Below are 16,176 nucleotides of genomic sequence, written 5' to 3' on the forward strand. Positions count from 1 at the left end.
CTTTTATGTGTAATTTAACTACAAGTCATTATGATTCCACCATAGAGCAAATATACAAAAGAAAAGTGGTCACAATCTCCATCTTTAAATATTCTATCATTTATTCTTCAACAAAGGAAAAAAATATATATATATATATATATATTATATCATTGTTAACAGTTATTGTCTCTTAACTTTTTTTTTTTTTATTCATAAACAATAAATAATGAGATTTGAACTCAAGTCTCAAAACCGTTTGATTTAGGAATTTTATATAATTAATATTATTTTTTATTTAATAGCTATATTTATTAATTTTTTTAGTTATGATAATATGATAAATTAATAATCAATAAAAGTCTAATATAACTTTTTTTTGGTAATTTTGTATTTTTTCCTGAATTGTTGTTAGTATAATTTTTGGTAAGATTTCATTTCTTTTCTTAGATGTTTGAAAATGATTGGTAAAGAGAAGGTAAACTAACTATCCTAATTGCCAACTACTTCCTAATATTATATAATTATCAGAATATACATATTTTAATATCTATTAAATTATATAAAAAATAAAATTAAGGGAAGAAATGTTACATTTATCCTATAAAATTAGTATAACTTAACGAGGAGACAGGGTCCAATAAAGCACCCAGCTTACTATTGGTAGTTCCGCCATTTCTCCCTCATTACACAAAACATCCCTTCCCTCCTTCACCAACATCCCTTACTATCAATGCCTCTCTCGCTATGCTCCACAAGATCCCTCCTCTTTCTCTTCATCCTCTCAGCCCTCCCAATCGCTATCATAATCTCTCTCGAGCTATCTGAGCCCTCTACTCCCGTCTTTCACTACCACAGCTCCGGCTTCTTACGCGAGTGCGCCAAGTGGGACGATCTCAACCGTCGATTCCTCGTCTCTTTCTTGGATGGCGGAATCGGCGAGATTCGCGTGCCTGTCGACTACTCTCCCGGTACTGTTTTAGAGGAAGTTACTGTGGTTAAAGACGCTGACTTGGCTGGTAACTCATCCGTGGGTTTCGTCGTTGACCGGCCTAGGAATCGGCTGGTTGTGGTCAACGCTGATGTGATTGGAAACAAGTATAGTGCTGTTGCGGCTTATGATTTGTCCACTTGGGAGCGTTTGTTTCTTACACAACTCAGTGGCCCAAGTAAGTTACTATTTGTTTCAAGATAGAACAAATAGCAGAGAATTACTTTAAATGCTGATGAGTTATACTTCTGTCGATGTTGGAGTTCTATAATATTTTCTTTTGAGTTTTGGAGTTATTATATATAATCCTTTCGGGTAGGACAGCTAATGTAACAGAATGACAGGACCTGGGTAAGGGAGTAAAACTTAGCTCGTTTTAATATAACCAGGGTGCATCAAATTCACAGGAAATGGTGCAGATGCAATTATGCCAGGTTGATCCTGTTTGAATTATTCAGCTTGTGGGAACGTCTTAGTCTTATCAATACCAGTATCAACTTAATTAATAATTAAATGTATCTTCTTTCTATGGTTGTTAGGTCAAGCATTGAGCAACCCCTTTTCAGATTAATTAGTGCGTTTCTGTTTTAATTTTGCCTTCTAAGGAAAGAACCCGGGTGCCTAGACCCCACAAGGTGTGCAGGATTTACAGCTCATTTACTGACTTGTTGATTTGCAAACTTGTAGGCGATGGGAAAGCTTTTGCAGATGATGTTGCAGTCGATGCAGAAGGTAATGCATATGTTACTGATGTCAAAGCCAGTAAAATTTGGAAGGTTGGGAATGACGGAAAGTTCCTATCCGTTATCACAAACCCGCTCTTCATTCAAAAAGAGTGGTACAAAAACCTGATTGCACTAAACGGAATCGTTTACCACCCAGATGGTTTCTTGATTGTCATTCATACTTTCACTGGGAATTTATACAAGATTGATCTAGCCAAGGGAGATGAAGTCAAGTTAATCAAGGTAGAAGGTGGCTCCCTGTCATTTGGAGATGGTCTGGAGCTACTGTCGCCCACTAAAATTGTGGTTGCTGGAAATCCTTCTGGGAGATTAGTTGAGAGCTCTGATGGGTGGGAGACTGCTACTCTTGTGGGCAAGTTTAAAGGCCCTGCGCACCGTCTGGCCACTGCTGCAACTGTGAAGGACGGGAAAGTTTATCTTAACCACATGATTGGTATAGGGTACCCTAAGAAGAAGCATGTTCTTGTTGAGGCAGTTTTTTCTTCATAAATTAGGCAAATCAACTTGTTATAGGATGGATTGAAGTTCCATGACCATGAGCATAAGTCTGTCATGTTTCGGTTTTGAGTTTGTTATGTATTATCACAAAAGAATCTCAGTTATATTTATTTTCACTTGACCATTTTAGTTTATAATTAGGGAAGAGTTGCATTTTCTCTGCCATTTAAACTGAGAAGCATATCTCAATGTGTAACCCAAGCCCATTTAAGGCTAGTGAAAGGAATTGTAACCCAAGCCCATGCTTTAAGGATCCAGTACCCATGTCTCCTGTGGAGGAGAAACATAAATGAAACTCACGAGATAGAGAGAGGATTCTTTTTCTTCAGTTTTGTCCAGCACCCTTTATATTATTATTATTATTATTATTATCATGAGACATGGACAGCACATGCCACAGAGAATACAACCTAATTTATTTCCATGATGTCCCACGAATACATCCAGCTATTATTAGGTTTGTCTTTCCTGCTAGCCCCACTCTTGCTTTGCTTATAGATACTCTCATGCTCAAATCTAAGTGGAAGGACGTAATTGCCCCTTAGCCTGCCCAGCGGTTCTAAATCACTTGCAAGTGAAGAAAAGGATAAGACAGATCTTCCTGTATTTGGGATCAAATTTTGAGATAAAGTTGTCCTGTTGATCTTGAGTCAAAGGTTTCAGAATGCATCAAATTTGAGCAACCAAACCACATTTGTACACTTCATTTAACATATTAATTATTCCTAACAATATAATGAATCCTTCACCACATCATAATACACCTTTTGATTATGTAAATCTTCTGCACACGGATCTGATGATTATATTTTGTTTTTACCGGAGACATTTACTATAACTATGTGACACTGTTTTAATCTTTCATGTTTCAAGTAGCTTTAATTTCTTTAGAGCTCATTCTATATATTTGCTCTACTGATTCCATTTCAAGTTGTGAAATGTGAAGTTATTATTATAATTTTCATGAATCATGGAAAATATATTTTCATAAATTGCATCAGTACTTTTCAGCTAGTATTGTTACTTTTTACTCTTTTTTACCAAAAATTAACCTATTTTTTATTTACACTGAAATTAACATTTTTAATCAATTTCATTGTGTTCTTATTATATCTTTTATAAAACTATAATTTCAGCTTCTATAAAAAATAAAGTGTAGCTTCTACATTAATTAAAAGCTAGACTTTATGTTTTAAAATTATATTTTTTAATGAAAGTTATTAAAAAATTTTATTTTATTACCAAGTTTTTCAATCTTAAGACTTTGCATGTGGCTTTGAAGAATTAAAAAAAAAAAACAAAATCAATGGACCTTATCTTTTTTTTTGTTAATTTTCCTGAAGTGAAGAAAATGCAAGTTTACAGTTTTGTGATAACAAGGGGGCGGTTTTGGTAATTCAAAGCCACACACTTTCGGCAATCCGCATCACCTGAAAAACCAGCACCTACTCCACTATATCCGGCTATCTTCTCTGTCAAAAAACGCCTTACCTATTTTTCAAAGTTTTTTCTTTTTTCTTCTTCTCATACGTTGCATGGCTTCTTCTTTATACCATATCTCAACAACTTATATTTGACTTCTAATTGTTTTTTGAATTAAACTGACTCCACATCTGTAACAGAACCTAGTTTTACTCAGATGGAGAGGCAGAGAAGTTTCTCCTTCAAACCAACTAGATTTCTGGTCTTCTCTTTCACGCTTTCATCTTCTATAATCTTCCTCACTTTTTTTACTGCCTGGCTTTTCAAATCCAGCCCTTCAATTCTCCAAGAAACAAATTTTGAGCTCAATAGAACCTCCCTTCTTCTGGGTCTCAAACCCATTTCTGTACAGTCCTTGACTGCTAATTTTTCAGCAAACAGCTTTAAGAGTTCCGTTTTTACAGATTCCCATTTTACAGTACCTGAAAATACTTCTGGGTTTGCAAGCATTTCAATTTCTAGAGATAGAGGTGAATCTGAACCGCTAAAAGCTGAAAGAGACAAAGATGGTGTAAATGGTAATTTTACTAGAGTGCAAGAGAGTGTAACAGTACCAGCGACTTCTTCATCTGAGAAAAGTCAAGTCGTAAGTAGTGAAAATAGTGAAAAGAAGAAAATAAAAGCAATCTCAACAAGTGATAGTGAAGTTTCAAGGAGTGAGAAGATTGCAGAAAAGACTAAAGCAGCTGGTTCACTTGAATATATTGAAGGACCAAAGGAAGGTGGGATTAAAGAGAAGAAAAACAAAGCAGCAACCTCATTTGAAAATCCGAGAGCTCCAAGTAAAGTAAAGATTAAAGAGAAGAATACAAGAGTCTGTGACATTACAAAAGGGAGGTGGACCTATGATGAAAGCTATCCTTTATATACTAATAGTTCATGTCCTTTTATAGATGAAGGATTCGATTGTGTTGGCAGTGGAAGGTTGGACAAAAATTACATGAAGTGGAGATGGCAACCTCAAGATTGTGACATCCCAAGGTATTAATTACAGGAAATAATCTTCTTTTTGCCTTTTCTTTTTATTCACAAATTCTTAAATTTATGTCTGTATTTGGATAGGCAATGCATTTATTTTGTTTGAGATTTCTCTGTCAAGTGAATAACCCTGTTCCTTATTGCAATGTGGTTTTTGTTAGGTTCAACGCGAGCAGAATGCTAGATTTAATCAGAGGGAAGAGGCTGGTTTTTGTTGGTGATTCAATTAATAGGAATCAGTGGGAGTCCCTGCTGTGTATGTTAATTGGAGCTGCTAGAGATCCTAAGATGGTGTATGAGACTCATGGTAGGAAAATCACCAAGGAGAAAGGGAATTATAGCTTCAGATTTGTGGTAATGACATAATTCTGCTATAGTAAATCCGTTTGCTATGTTGTTCTTGGTTTTTCTTTTTGGGTTAGTTCCCAATTGTTATGAGATTGGTTTTGCAGGAATACAAATGTACTGTTGAATACTATGTGTCGCATTTCTTGGTTCACGAGAGCAAAGCAAGAGTAGGGCAGAAACGGGTGCAGACATTGCGGATTGATGCTATTGATCACGGATCATCAAGATGGAGAGGAGCTGATATTCTGATTTTTAACACTGCCCATTGGTGGTCTCACTTCAAAACAAAAGCTGGGTCAGTGCCCTTCCTGGAATATTAGGCTATAATTTGTTTTGGCATTTTCATTGTAAAGTTCTGCTGTTTCACTTGTTTCAATGTTACCTGTAATACGCCTGCAAATTGTTTTTTAGATCGAGGCTTATTAAGAAAGCATTGTTCACTTGAAAGGCTAAACAAGCAAGTGGACGGCCTTTGCTTAACTGCCAAAGCCTTAGCAAAAGCACTACTTCAAATGGAAATTGCTTTGGAAAAGCGTTCTACACATAAATTATCATTTATTTTTCTTCTGATATCCGTTACCATTATTTACAATATCTATCACCCGCTACTGCAACAGGATTAACTATTACCAAGAGGGGAACCAAGTTCATCCCAAGCTTGACGTTTCTACGGCTTTCAGAAGAGCTTTAATGACTTGGGCATCATGGGTTGATAGACACATTAATCCCAGAAAGACCCAAGTTTTCTTTCGAAGTTCAGCACCTTCCCATTTCAGGTTTGGTGCTGCCACATAACAAAACTTGTTTTAACCCCCAATTATCAAATTTGCTGACTGATTTATGATCTATTATACAGGGGCGGGCAATGGAATTCAGGTGGCCATTGTAAGGAAGCTACAGAACCCCTAAATGAAACTTCTGGTGTGGCTTTTCCTGAGAAGAACACAATCACGGAAGATATCATCAAGCATATGACAACTCCTGTTACTTTCTTAAATATTACTAGTTTATCAGAATTCCGAATAGATGGTCATCCATCCATATATGGAAAAACACCTACAAAACGATACACTTCAAGCGGTCAAGATTGCAGCCATTGGTGTCTTCCCGGCATCCCCGATACATGGAATGAGTTATTATATTTTCACTTGCAGAGCAAACGGCGGGACAGTATTCAATAAAATCGGTTTCTGCTTCTTAGCTTTGTACATTCTTACGATCGTTTATGCCTCCGAGTTTTGTAGGCGGTAATGCGAGAAGAATCCCATGTACACGATGTCTTCCAACCTCAAGTAAAACGTTATAGTTCTGATTCATATTAACAAAATTACCGAAATGTAAAAAATCCATAACTTCTCTGCACATTGCAAGCATCCACCAAGTTTTTATTGCCAAGCATGGCATCTTGTTTCACTTTTTATTTGGCTAATCGAGAAATGCTTTCAACTAATCCAGGCATGTGTCTGAAACGGCACGTAGTTTGAACTCGATGCAGGCCACGCCCAGCTAGAAATAATTGTTTTTAGACACTGATAAGTAACAGAATTAATAATAATCACCAGCCAGGCAGAGAGAGAGCCATAGAATATCATTATCAATTTTTAGAAGGTTTAATTTCCATTATGATACATGCAGTAAAAGCATTCTTAATACTTTAGGACTTGTACCTGTTGCCTAGCGAAGGAAACTGCTAAACCAGTTTCAACCTTATTTCCAATCATGAAGTATGTGTTCTTATTGCCTCTATTATTTTAACATTGACTAACCCTATAACCACACTCAAAAAATATCTATTTACAAGTAATCGCTAGAATAATTTAAGGTATAATTTTGGTCTTAATTGAGATGGATAAAATCCAATTGCGGAGCTAAAGTTATGCGCTCCACAATTGCATCCGAACCAGTCGGAACTATTCATCAATGAGATTGATGTTTCTTTGCTCTACCTTGCGAAACTGTTGATTCATCTCTTCTTGAGCCCTCAGGTTTCCGAGCCCAGGCAGGAGCCTGGTCTGGTCCATAACGATAATCATAAAACAGCTCCTCACTAGCCTCAATATGTTCCTTGGCAAATATGCCTACTCGATGATCTCCTGCCACCAGCATTACCTGAGCAGCCAAATAAATTAGCTTACTCAAAGAGAGATATATTTACAAGAGAATTGCCAAAACACTCGTACCTTTGCATAGCAATTAGGATTTGATGAATGATTAGCAAACTTCAGCTTATCTCCTTTGCGGTAAGCATCAAGTACATACTGTAGAAGAAGAGGCATCCCACATTAAATCATGAAGATGGTGGCCATTATACGAATTTTGCAAATAAGAAGACACCATTACAGCATTTAATATAAGAAGTTGTGATCTAATGTTGTTAATCATTAAAAAAGGTTGCAGATCTCAGCATGACGTCAATCTTATAGTATTAGGTGACAATGTTATTCTGCTATCTTAACAAATGAATGGTCAATCTTGTAGGCAGCATCTAGCACTTGCATGTCCCCAATGGTTTGCTTTATGCTTTGGATTTTCAACTTGGAGAGCTTAAATAGCTAAAAGCCCTGAATATTGGACTTGTTCTATAACAAAGATAGCAGTCAGGGATAGCAGTTAAATTTGGTGGAGATGGACTTGACAAGGATCTCAAGTTAAATTCTTAGACGTGAACAAAACATAGGATGCGGAAGGGAAATTTCCTGCAAGGTGGCTGGAAACCTAGAATTCTCCTAAAAGACTAAAAGCAATAGTACTAACAAAAGAACGAAAGCAAAGAGGGAAAGAAAAAGGAAGACACGTAGAGAGGAAGAAGAGAAATTATCACTTGCCTGCTCATTCAAGTCGAAAAGGAATGAAGAATTGGCACGATCATAAATTTTCCCACGCTTATCTGCCTCCCGGTGGGAGATCAACTCACCAGTATATTCTCCAAGATAATCATTCTTATTGACAGGGTTCTGAAATTAAATCATCCCGTATATTGACCAAAACTAGCTCATGACTATTGAAGAAGGAAATAAATAATAACAAAAAATATGTATCTACAAGTGAAAAGAAGAAAGTAATTTCACCTTTAAAAAGGCACCCCACCCAGCAATGTTGGACTTTGCCAAAAGGATCTGAAGTAGAAAATATAAAGATCATAGAACAAGAATAAAACTCAAAATCATAATATTAATATTATCATCAATCTTCTAAGTTGCTTACTCTCTGCTGTTGCCTTAGGAGAAGTCTCATGTTTCCACATTGGCCATCTCCTCGTTTGGGTGGTTCACCTAATGAACTGTCCCCACAGCTGCAGAAAATTTGAGACAAATCTTTAATGGAGCTCAAAAGTCAGCAATGTAAGCTATTAATAAATTGCGAAGTACATAAATCTTTCCAAGAGCTACTGATTTATGCATTGAATGTTCAATTACTAATCTCAAAAGAAATGAAGCTCGAGATTTCATGAGTGGCAAAAAGTGCAGAGCATAGCTATACGGGACTTATCAATATGATACTGCAGAATGAGAAAACCAACAGATGGATTGACGATATCATTATAATGTGTTAAATGAAATATACTATATACACACGCATGTATGAAATGATTGATTATCAAGAATAAGCTCATAAATTTCATCACCTAACCCAGCAATTCCTACAAACATCAGGATCACATTCGCGTCCAGCAGCAAAGCATGGGCATTGACGGCTTCTGCATTGGCTTTTGGCACAGTGGCATCCTCTGAAACGATTTTTGCAACTTTTCGAGCACCTGAAGAACTAATAGCTTACTGTTAATAAACTATGCCTTGATTGAAATGCATTTAATAAAAGTATTTTAAGATATGAGATCCCTGAAAGGGCACAACAATCAATCTACATGGTACGTATATTTAAGTACATGAAACTTCAACATACCCGCAATATTTTTCACAGCAAGTTCCATTATGTAGACAGGGGCACTGTTTTCCACACATTGACTGGCATCCACATGGTGTATACTGCTTACAGGACTGATTTTTGCCATCAGCAATTCTTTTCCAACTTGCTGGATGGCCAGCAGACTTCCAAGAGTATTTAAGTTTCCGTGTCCTGCCCCTCTTACGAAGCAACCGTGATCTTGTTGAAATCTCTTGCTCCTATAGTAACACAATGTAATCAGAGGGATGGCTCCAAAATGCTGAACCAAATGCTGAGCCAATAAAGCCAAAGCCTCCCAAAAACCTTTACTCTTTTATTTTTTCGCTTTTTTAGGAGGGGGTAGGGTCTGATAACAAATTTGTAAAAGGGAGTACAAAGAATAATTATAGCCAAAAGCTGACTTCTTGTCTTCCACACTTCTTTTGTAGTGGTAAGTATTGTTTCCTGAATATTTATGCATATCTATAGGCCAGACTATGAAGTGTAATTACCCAGAAGGAGAGCTATCTTGAGATGGTTGAAGCACATGGCTCTCCCTTTTTGATGCGATCTTAACAATGTAGTAAAGGAATTTTTGTTGGAATATATAATACATACTGTGTAATCAGTATCAGTTTTTCCATTATCATCCAGAATTGAACTTGGTGCAACAGATTTATGAGGCACTGTTACTCCACTGTCACACATGTAATTTGACACTTCCATACAAGTCTTCAAGCCAGAAAGTAAATTCCTAGCAATAAGGCAACTGCAAGAAACAAGCTTGTATAATAAGTGAGTAAAAAAATAAAAAAGAAATAAGATATAAATATAATGATCATTTAATGAGATTTGCAATGCACACCTTTCCAAATATTGACATTTTGTGCATAAAATCTTATGACATCAGGACCACCTAATGAGCTCTATTAAGACCTTCATATGCCCCAACTCATTTGTTACAGAACGACACAATATGCTATGCTCAGTTTTAGAAGTGTAGCTTATTTGGGTAAGCAAACAAATCCTTGCAAATTATCCAGCAATAACTCAAACTATGACTTCAAATCTAAAGAACAACGGACAAAAGGACATTTATTTTCTGTTATATCCAGATGCCCTAGTAACTGAAAAGAACTAGATTGCATTACACGCACCTGGCTAGGAGAAGCAAGGTCTCCATTACCTACGGGAATAAACCTTGAAGGCCTATTTTATCAGTAACTACATGGATTAACATAGGTAACAAGTTTTGGAAATAGCATACCTATTTTTTCCAAATATCTCCACCCCCTTCAGATACAATTCTTTCTCAATGGGTTTCCACCTAGACCTGCTTAAAACCCCTTCAAGTTGCCTGTCTGTTGAGGATGATTGAATCAATTCAGGCCCTTTAGTGGCATCATTGGCTTCATCTAAGATTTTCTCAATGGCAGAACTAACAATTTCTTTTGATGCATATTCACTAGGATTATTCAGTGTGTTTTTCGTGGTTATTTGAAGTTCACTTGTATCAGTTGTCTTTTCAGTACCAGCTAAATCATCAAGACTTGAGATATTTTCAATATCTTTCGATGCTGCATCTGAACCCAGTAATCTCTTCTGCTTCTTATTTGAAGAATTGTGGAGATCACTGGGAACTGGTGTGGAGTCATCCAGGTCTACATTTGTTAGCTCAGGTTCTTTGCGCTTTCTCATATGTTCTTGATTGTGTATCATGGCACAGGTATCCAAATTCGAAGCTTCAGAAGCTTCTGAATGACATAAAGTTCCAGAAGCAACAGATATCTCTTTCTGAGAGATATAACTATCATCTTTACTTAGATCTGCACCATCATCAGCACCACTTGGCTCTTGAGCATTTGAAGCCCCTGCAGTCTTTTTTCCTTCTTCTAAGCTTGCTGTTTTCATCCTATTTAAAGCACAATTAACTGAACTTTCTGGCAAATCTCTGACAACTTTAAGCTGCAAGACATTCAGATGAATACTAATATTATTTTGGATGGAGCTATGGGAACTTTCTAATGAACATATAAGAAGATATGTGGGGAAGTAGAATATCATAATCAATTTTGTCAAATCATTCACCAAGGTCCAATGGGTGCAATAAATACATCCAATTGATGTAAGCAACTGTAACACTTAATGCATACATATAACGTGAATATATATATTATTGATTCATAGCATAAATGTGCGAAATTCATCTCACTAGAAAGACAACCTAGCTTCACAAGCACAAAAAACAACATAGCATGCTAGGAAGCAAAACATGGGAATATAGTAGCATTTAAAAATTCACAATCCCTATTGCCATGATCTGAAATTATATTAATGTGACACATCTATAACACCTTATCTAGCCTGTTAATTTGATTCTAAGTTCCAACCTGGTTAGACAGATCTAATTGACAAGAAAAATGAAATGCTACTTCTTTAGAGTTTAGATTAAGAAAAAAGCCAGTTAAGAGATTGAATAATCAGAAATTACTCGAAGGAAACATTGGTCGCTGCAAGGTTTTCTGTCATCCTCATATTCAGACCAATACGGCTGCTTCTCACTCTGCCAGTAAGTCATTTATAAGACAACCAATACAACTGGCATAATAAGTTGAAAAGACATAGCAAATGTTTCTACTTACAGGATTGATCAAAGCTTGAGAACAGCCATGTAGGCGGCAGTCAAATAGCTGTTTGATAAATATAATAAAATAAACATCAATGTTAAAGAAATTCAAGATCATATAGATGCTGTTGTAATTCTTAACAATTATCAACAGGCAGGAAATAGTCAGACCACGCACCAAACAACGACGGCAAAATAAATTATCAAAAGAATCTAAAGCAGCACTTAGGCTTTTTTCGAGAGAAATGCCCTTCTCAGATGCAGAATCACCCGAATCTTTTCCATTTTGTTCCTCATCAAATCTTTCCTTGAGCATGCTACATCTCTCCTGCAAATCTCAAACACAATACATCACTCAGATACAAGAAAGGAATTTTGAACAAAAAAAAGTGCAAGTGAATAAGGAATATAGTTCAAAAACAGGAAAACTAGCAAGCCACTCATTTGAAATACCTGGATGTCTGAAATGGGAACTCCAATAAACTGGCTAACAATATTTAGTACTTCCTCAGCCAATCCATGCTCCTGAAACACCATCCTGCAAAAATTTAAGATAAATATTACGAAATACAATGCTAATTGATTGGTTAACATTTATAAATCCAGGTGTCATGACAGATATATCTATCTTTTATGGACACATTTTTGCTTCTTTAAATTTAAAACTAAGTGCTGTAAGTTTCTAGAATTGAGAAGCAATAAAAGAGCTCAACCTGAATTTATGTATGTTGCAAGTGCAAGCTGATAAGTATAGACTGGCACACGCACAACCAGGATCAAGAAAATGAGAATTGAACCTAACTACCTATTAGCTATACTAAGTTCTTCTATTTTTCTCAATTCAATCTTCCTTTTTACAGAGCATAATCGTATGAGAGGTAGAATATCATAATATATGCTTCTCCAGCTAACTTAAAGCGGAAAAAAAAAAAGAGATGAAAGAACAAGAGAAAAAAATATTAAAAGTAACTGGAATTGAATGTTCTGAATATGATTTAACATTTTGCAATTAGCTGAGTCTAATTAGAGATATATCATCTGAAAACTTACCATAGAATACGATCTTCACCCTCAGAAAAGTCATGTTTCTCTTCCTCAGGTTCTGCAATGTCTTCCTCACTGTCACTACAAATAAGTGCTTCATTGCCATTTTGATCATAGTATATGCGTCTCCTCCCAACAACTGACTGATCTTCAGCCATTCTCTGATTTCTGTGCTGTGTAAAGTATAATTAAAATATAACAGCAAAACTAGATCTTTATATGGAGCAAGATGAGGCAAGAAACAAAGATCACTTAAGAGAAAAAAGTATTTTTTGTTTTTAAAGGTAGAATAATCGACACACATGTGTAACAGGCGTCTATCCAGTTAAAATTGAAATAGTGTTTCTTCATTTCAGTATTGCTAATCAGGATTTACATCTATGATGATTATTTTACCTATCCAAAAATATCCAGGTAGTGTAAGGAGGTATCCTCTCAACAAAAGGAATCTTTGTGCTTGTCCAGGGTATAACTTCATGACCATTAATGTAATCTTTATCCCCAGATCCTTGAGCAAATCCACTATACTTGCAGAGAGGGCTTCCAATTCTTGAAAAATTCGTTTGCCCTATATTTAATGCATCAATCCTTGATGAAGCCAACATAATCTGAGCAACATCACTTTCCAATTTCTTCCTGTTGTTCTCAACTTTTTCCTGTACAAAAATTTAAGTATCAGTTTTTATTCTTATATATACATTAGAGACGCAAACAAATGACTGCCAATCAAGATCACATGGTTTTCACTAATAAATTAAACCATCTCGATTATTATCAAATATGCAAACAATCTGATAAAAAAACATTTCAAAGGAACTTTTAAAACAATTTACTTTCAGTATCTTGGTAGAACATAGACATAAACTATTTAAGCAAAATGCAGTAACATTATATAAGGGTAGTATTATGAATCAATATCATATGATCCTTAAAGAAAACATTAAAAATTGACTTACTTTTATTGAAAAGATTCTCTCTGCTTGAATTTGCTTTTTAAGCAGATTCATCTTATATGACAGGTTCCCAATACACTCATTCGACTGTTCTCCATGAGATTTCTGCCAATGGATGACAGAGATTAATTATTAACTAGTTAAGCACACGTGCACTTAATCAGTAAAACATGCCACAATACAAAAAGTTATTATCAAGCAATTTTGCTTTCTGTTTAATTATATAAATTCGTTATTAGGAAAGGAAACTTTAAGGCACAATCGATTGCATTCTTTCTTTTCTTTTTTTTATCTCCCCTGTAACATATCAGCAGCCAAACAGGACTTAGATACAACAAATTCCTAGCGTTAAAGAGACTGAATTTTGTGAATTATACATCCGAAACACTCAGGTACAAACACGAGATTGAGTAATTCAACAATTGAATAGGGGTAGAAAAGTGAATTACTGTTAATTCTGTTCATAAGCATCTCTTCTAACCCGCCCAAAAAAAAGAAGAAGAAGAATTATCAATAAAAATTATTTAGAGAAAAATGGTCCAGATACAAACGGAAAATAGAACAGAAGTATTAGAGAGGAACTAACTCTGAGTTTAGAGACAGAGTCGGTTGATTTGGAGAGCATAGCTGGCTACGGTAACTCTCTGTTCTGCACTGCACTGCAGCTCATTCAATCGTGAAACCAAGGAAACAAGAGATGCGCAATTGATTCGGACACGTGTCTTGTAGATGACGTGTCCGACGACATGAAAACGCGTGCGGCCCAGATTGTCGCAGGCGGTCTGATCTAGGGAGTTTAATGGGTCTATTCTTCGTCTATTTTCGAAAAAATTTGATGGCCTGCTGTTTTTTGTCAACAATTTTTATTTATATGGTTGATTTTATATTTTTATGTTTATATTAGTTTTAATTTTTTATACTGTTTTTTTTTTTAATACTGTTATTCATTTTGTTGGTTGAAATTTTTTATTTTGTGCTTTTTTTTGTTTATTTTCTTAGTATTTTTTATTTATTTTCTTCTTTTCTTTTCATTTTTTTTTATTTTTTTAAATTCAAATCTTATTATTTTTATTTTCTCTTATTTAAAATTTATATCCTTTTAATATTTTATTGCTTAAATTAAGGAGTTATGATTTGATTAATTTTGATATTAATTTTAAATAGTAAAGTTTTTAAAATTTTGATTAAACGTATATCAATTTCATACATTTCATATACTTTTATTTCTAATTATAAAACCACTTATTTTATATGCAATTAACATTATATTTTTAATATAGTATTGTAAATAATATTTATATGAATCTAGATTAACTTGGAATGGTTGGTGTTTATACATGAGAACATAGTTTCTCATTACTTTGGAATTTATTTTGTATTTGCATGTTCGCTTTGCCGTATCAATTTGAATTTTTAATCCATTTTTTATCATACCATATACTTATCACTAGATGGTTTTATTTATAAATATTGTATAAGCTTAATTACTTTATATTTTAAATTGTAATAAGTACAGTTAAAAGTAAGTATTTTTTTATATAATAATTTTTAAAAAGTTATTATTTAAATACTACAAAAATACTAAATATTATTATATAAATTATTGAAATATATTTTATTTATATTTTTCTATGACAAGATATTTGAAGTATATTATTAATATATTATTGATATACTATAGATATATTTGAATCATACATGCATTTTCATGGATAAGATATAGTTCTCATTTAATATTTTTTATACTCTTTTTGATAGTTTTAGCAGAATATCTATTAATGTAGAAAAGTTTGAATTTGTTAAAATTATAATGCCATAAACTTCAAAGTTAATAAATTCCATATATTCATCCATTGTTTATTGAGTTGGAGTAATATTGGTCTTGTTTTTATTTCTGAAAGAAATATATTAAATAAAATTAACTAGAGTATACCAATAAGATATTGTTAATATACTATTATTTGTGTATTTATAATTATTTTAATTAAGTTGTTATATATGAAATTATTAGTCAGTTGTATAAATATATATAATAAAAATATTTAAAATATATTTTTTTACTGTATATTTCATATATTTTTACATTATATTTTAATATGTGTAAAATCATTAGTTAATACATATTTTGATATAAAAGAAATACTTTTAATATATTTTATCCTCTTCACTGTGAATATGCAAAAGATACCAATAAAATATTATAAAAATATAGTTGATATATCTTATAATGTTATAAAACTTTATAGACTATATAGATGCATCAGTTTTTTAAATTAAAATTAAAATTCAAAATAAAAAAGGTGTTACATGGAATTTTTTCAATATCTTATTATAACATTACACATATAACAGATTTTTTTTTTCAAGATTAGAAAGCATATTTTTATTATTTTTAAATGTAATGAACCTTTAATTGAAGTTTTTGTGTTTATCTCGATTTTGATAGTCTGTTGAAATTTTTTTTAATATATTATTTGATCTTCAAGAACACATACATTCTTACTAACTTATGAAATGTTTAATTTGAATATTCAAAATTGAATCCACTTCGATTTGAATATTTTTCTTTTTGTTGTTCAATTTGACAGTTATAATAAAGTTGTTGTTGGATTAATCTATCTTTCTCTTTTATTTTCTGTTTTCATT

At 33.8% G+C, this 16,176-nt stretch overlaps 3 protein-coding genes across 6 annotated transcripts; 2 read left to right on the forward strand and 1 right to left on the reverse strand.

The window, feature by feature from the left end:
• Positions 1–597: 597 nt before the first annotated feature.
• LOC8267341 lies at positions 598–2,542 on the forward strand. The gene is made up of 2 exons (XM_002515235.3): positions 598–1,148; positions 1,658–2,542. The coding sequence occupies exons 1-2, from the start codon at positions 713–715 to the stop codon at positions 2,203–2,205; spliced, it is 984 nt and encodes a 327-aa protein (XP_002515281.1). The 5' UTR covers positions 598–712; the 3' UTR covers positions 2,206–2,542.
• Positions 2,543–3,547: 1,005 nt separating this feature from the next.
• On the forward strand, positions 3,548–6,417 carry LOC8267340 (protein trichome birefringence-like 6). Its single transcript, XM_002515234.4, has 5 exons — positions 3,548–4,677; positions 4,836–5,028; positions 5,127–5,317; positions 5,640–5,798; positions 5,879–6,417. The coding sequence occupies exons 1-5, from the start codon at positions 3,854–3,856 to the stop codon at positions 6,201–6,203; spliced, it is 1,692 nt and encodes a 563-aa protein (XP_002515280.2). The 5' UTR covers positions 3,548–3,853; the 3' UTR covers positions 6,204–6,417.
• A 150-nt stretch (positions 6,418–6,567) lies between these two features.
• On the reverse strand, positions 6,568–14,463 carry LOC8267339 (histone-lysine N-methyltransferase EZA1). Of its 4 annotated transcripts, XM_048373722.1 has the most exons (18): positions 14,117–14,462; positions 13,980–14,006; positions 13,534–13,635; positions 12,974–13,233; positions 12,584–12,745; positions 11,987–12,071; positions 11,712–11,861; positions 11,550–11,597; positions 11,399–11,470; positions 10,175–10,872; positions 9,526–9,676; positions 8,926–9,146; positions 8,648–8,779; positions 8,227–8,314; positions 8,091–8,138; positions 7,848–7,976; positions 7,203–7,280; positions 6,568–7,131 (listed from the first exon to the last, which is right to left on the reverse strand). In XM_048373722.1, exons 3-18 carry the CDS (start codon positions 13,582–13,584, stop codon positions 6,940–6,942), a joined length of 2,565 nt encoding a protein of 854 aa, XP_048229679.1. In that variant the 5' UTR covers positions 13,585–13,635; positions 13,980–14,006; positions 14,117–14,462; the 3' UTR covers positions 6,568–6,939. The 4 variants fall into 4 exon arrangements, with proteins under 4 accessions (XP_048229679.1, XP_002515279.1, XP_048229681.1 ...); XM_002515233.4 differs by lacking the exon at positions 13,980–14,006 and having other exon boundaries at positions 14,117–14,463; XM_048373724.1 differs by lacking the exons at positions 13,534–13,635; positions 13,980–14,006 and having other exon boundaries at positions 14,117–14,463.
• Between the last annotated feature and the right edge of the window lie 1,713 nt (positions 14,464–16,176).

The sequence above is a fragment of the Ricinus communis genome, chromosome 1, assembly GCF_019578655.1.
Source record: "Ricinus communis isolate WT05 ecotype wild-type chromosome 1, ASM1957865v1, whole genome shotgun sequence".
In the NCBI taxonomy this organism is placed as follows: domain Eukaryota; kingdom Viridiplantae; phylum Streptophyta; class Magnoliopsida; order Malpighiales; family Euphorbiaceae; genus Ricinus; species Ricinus communis.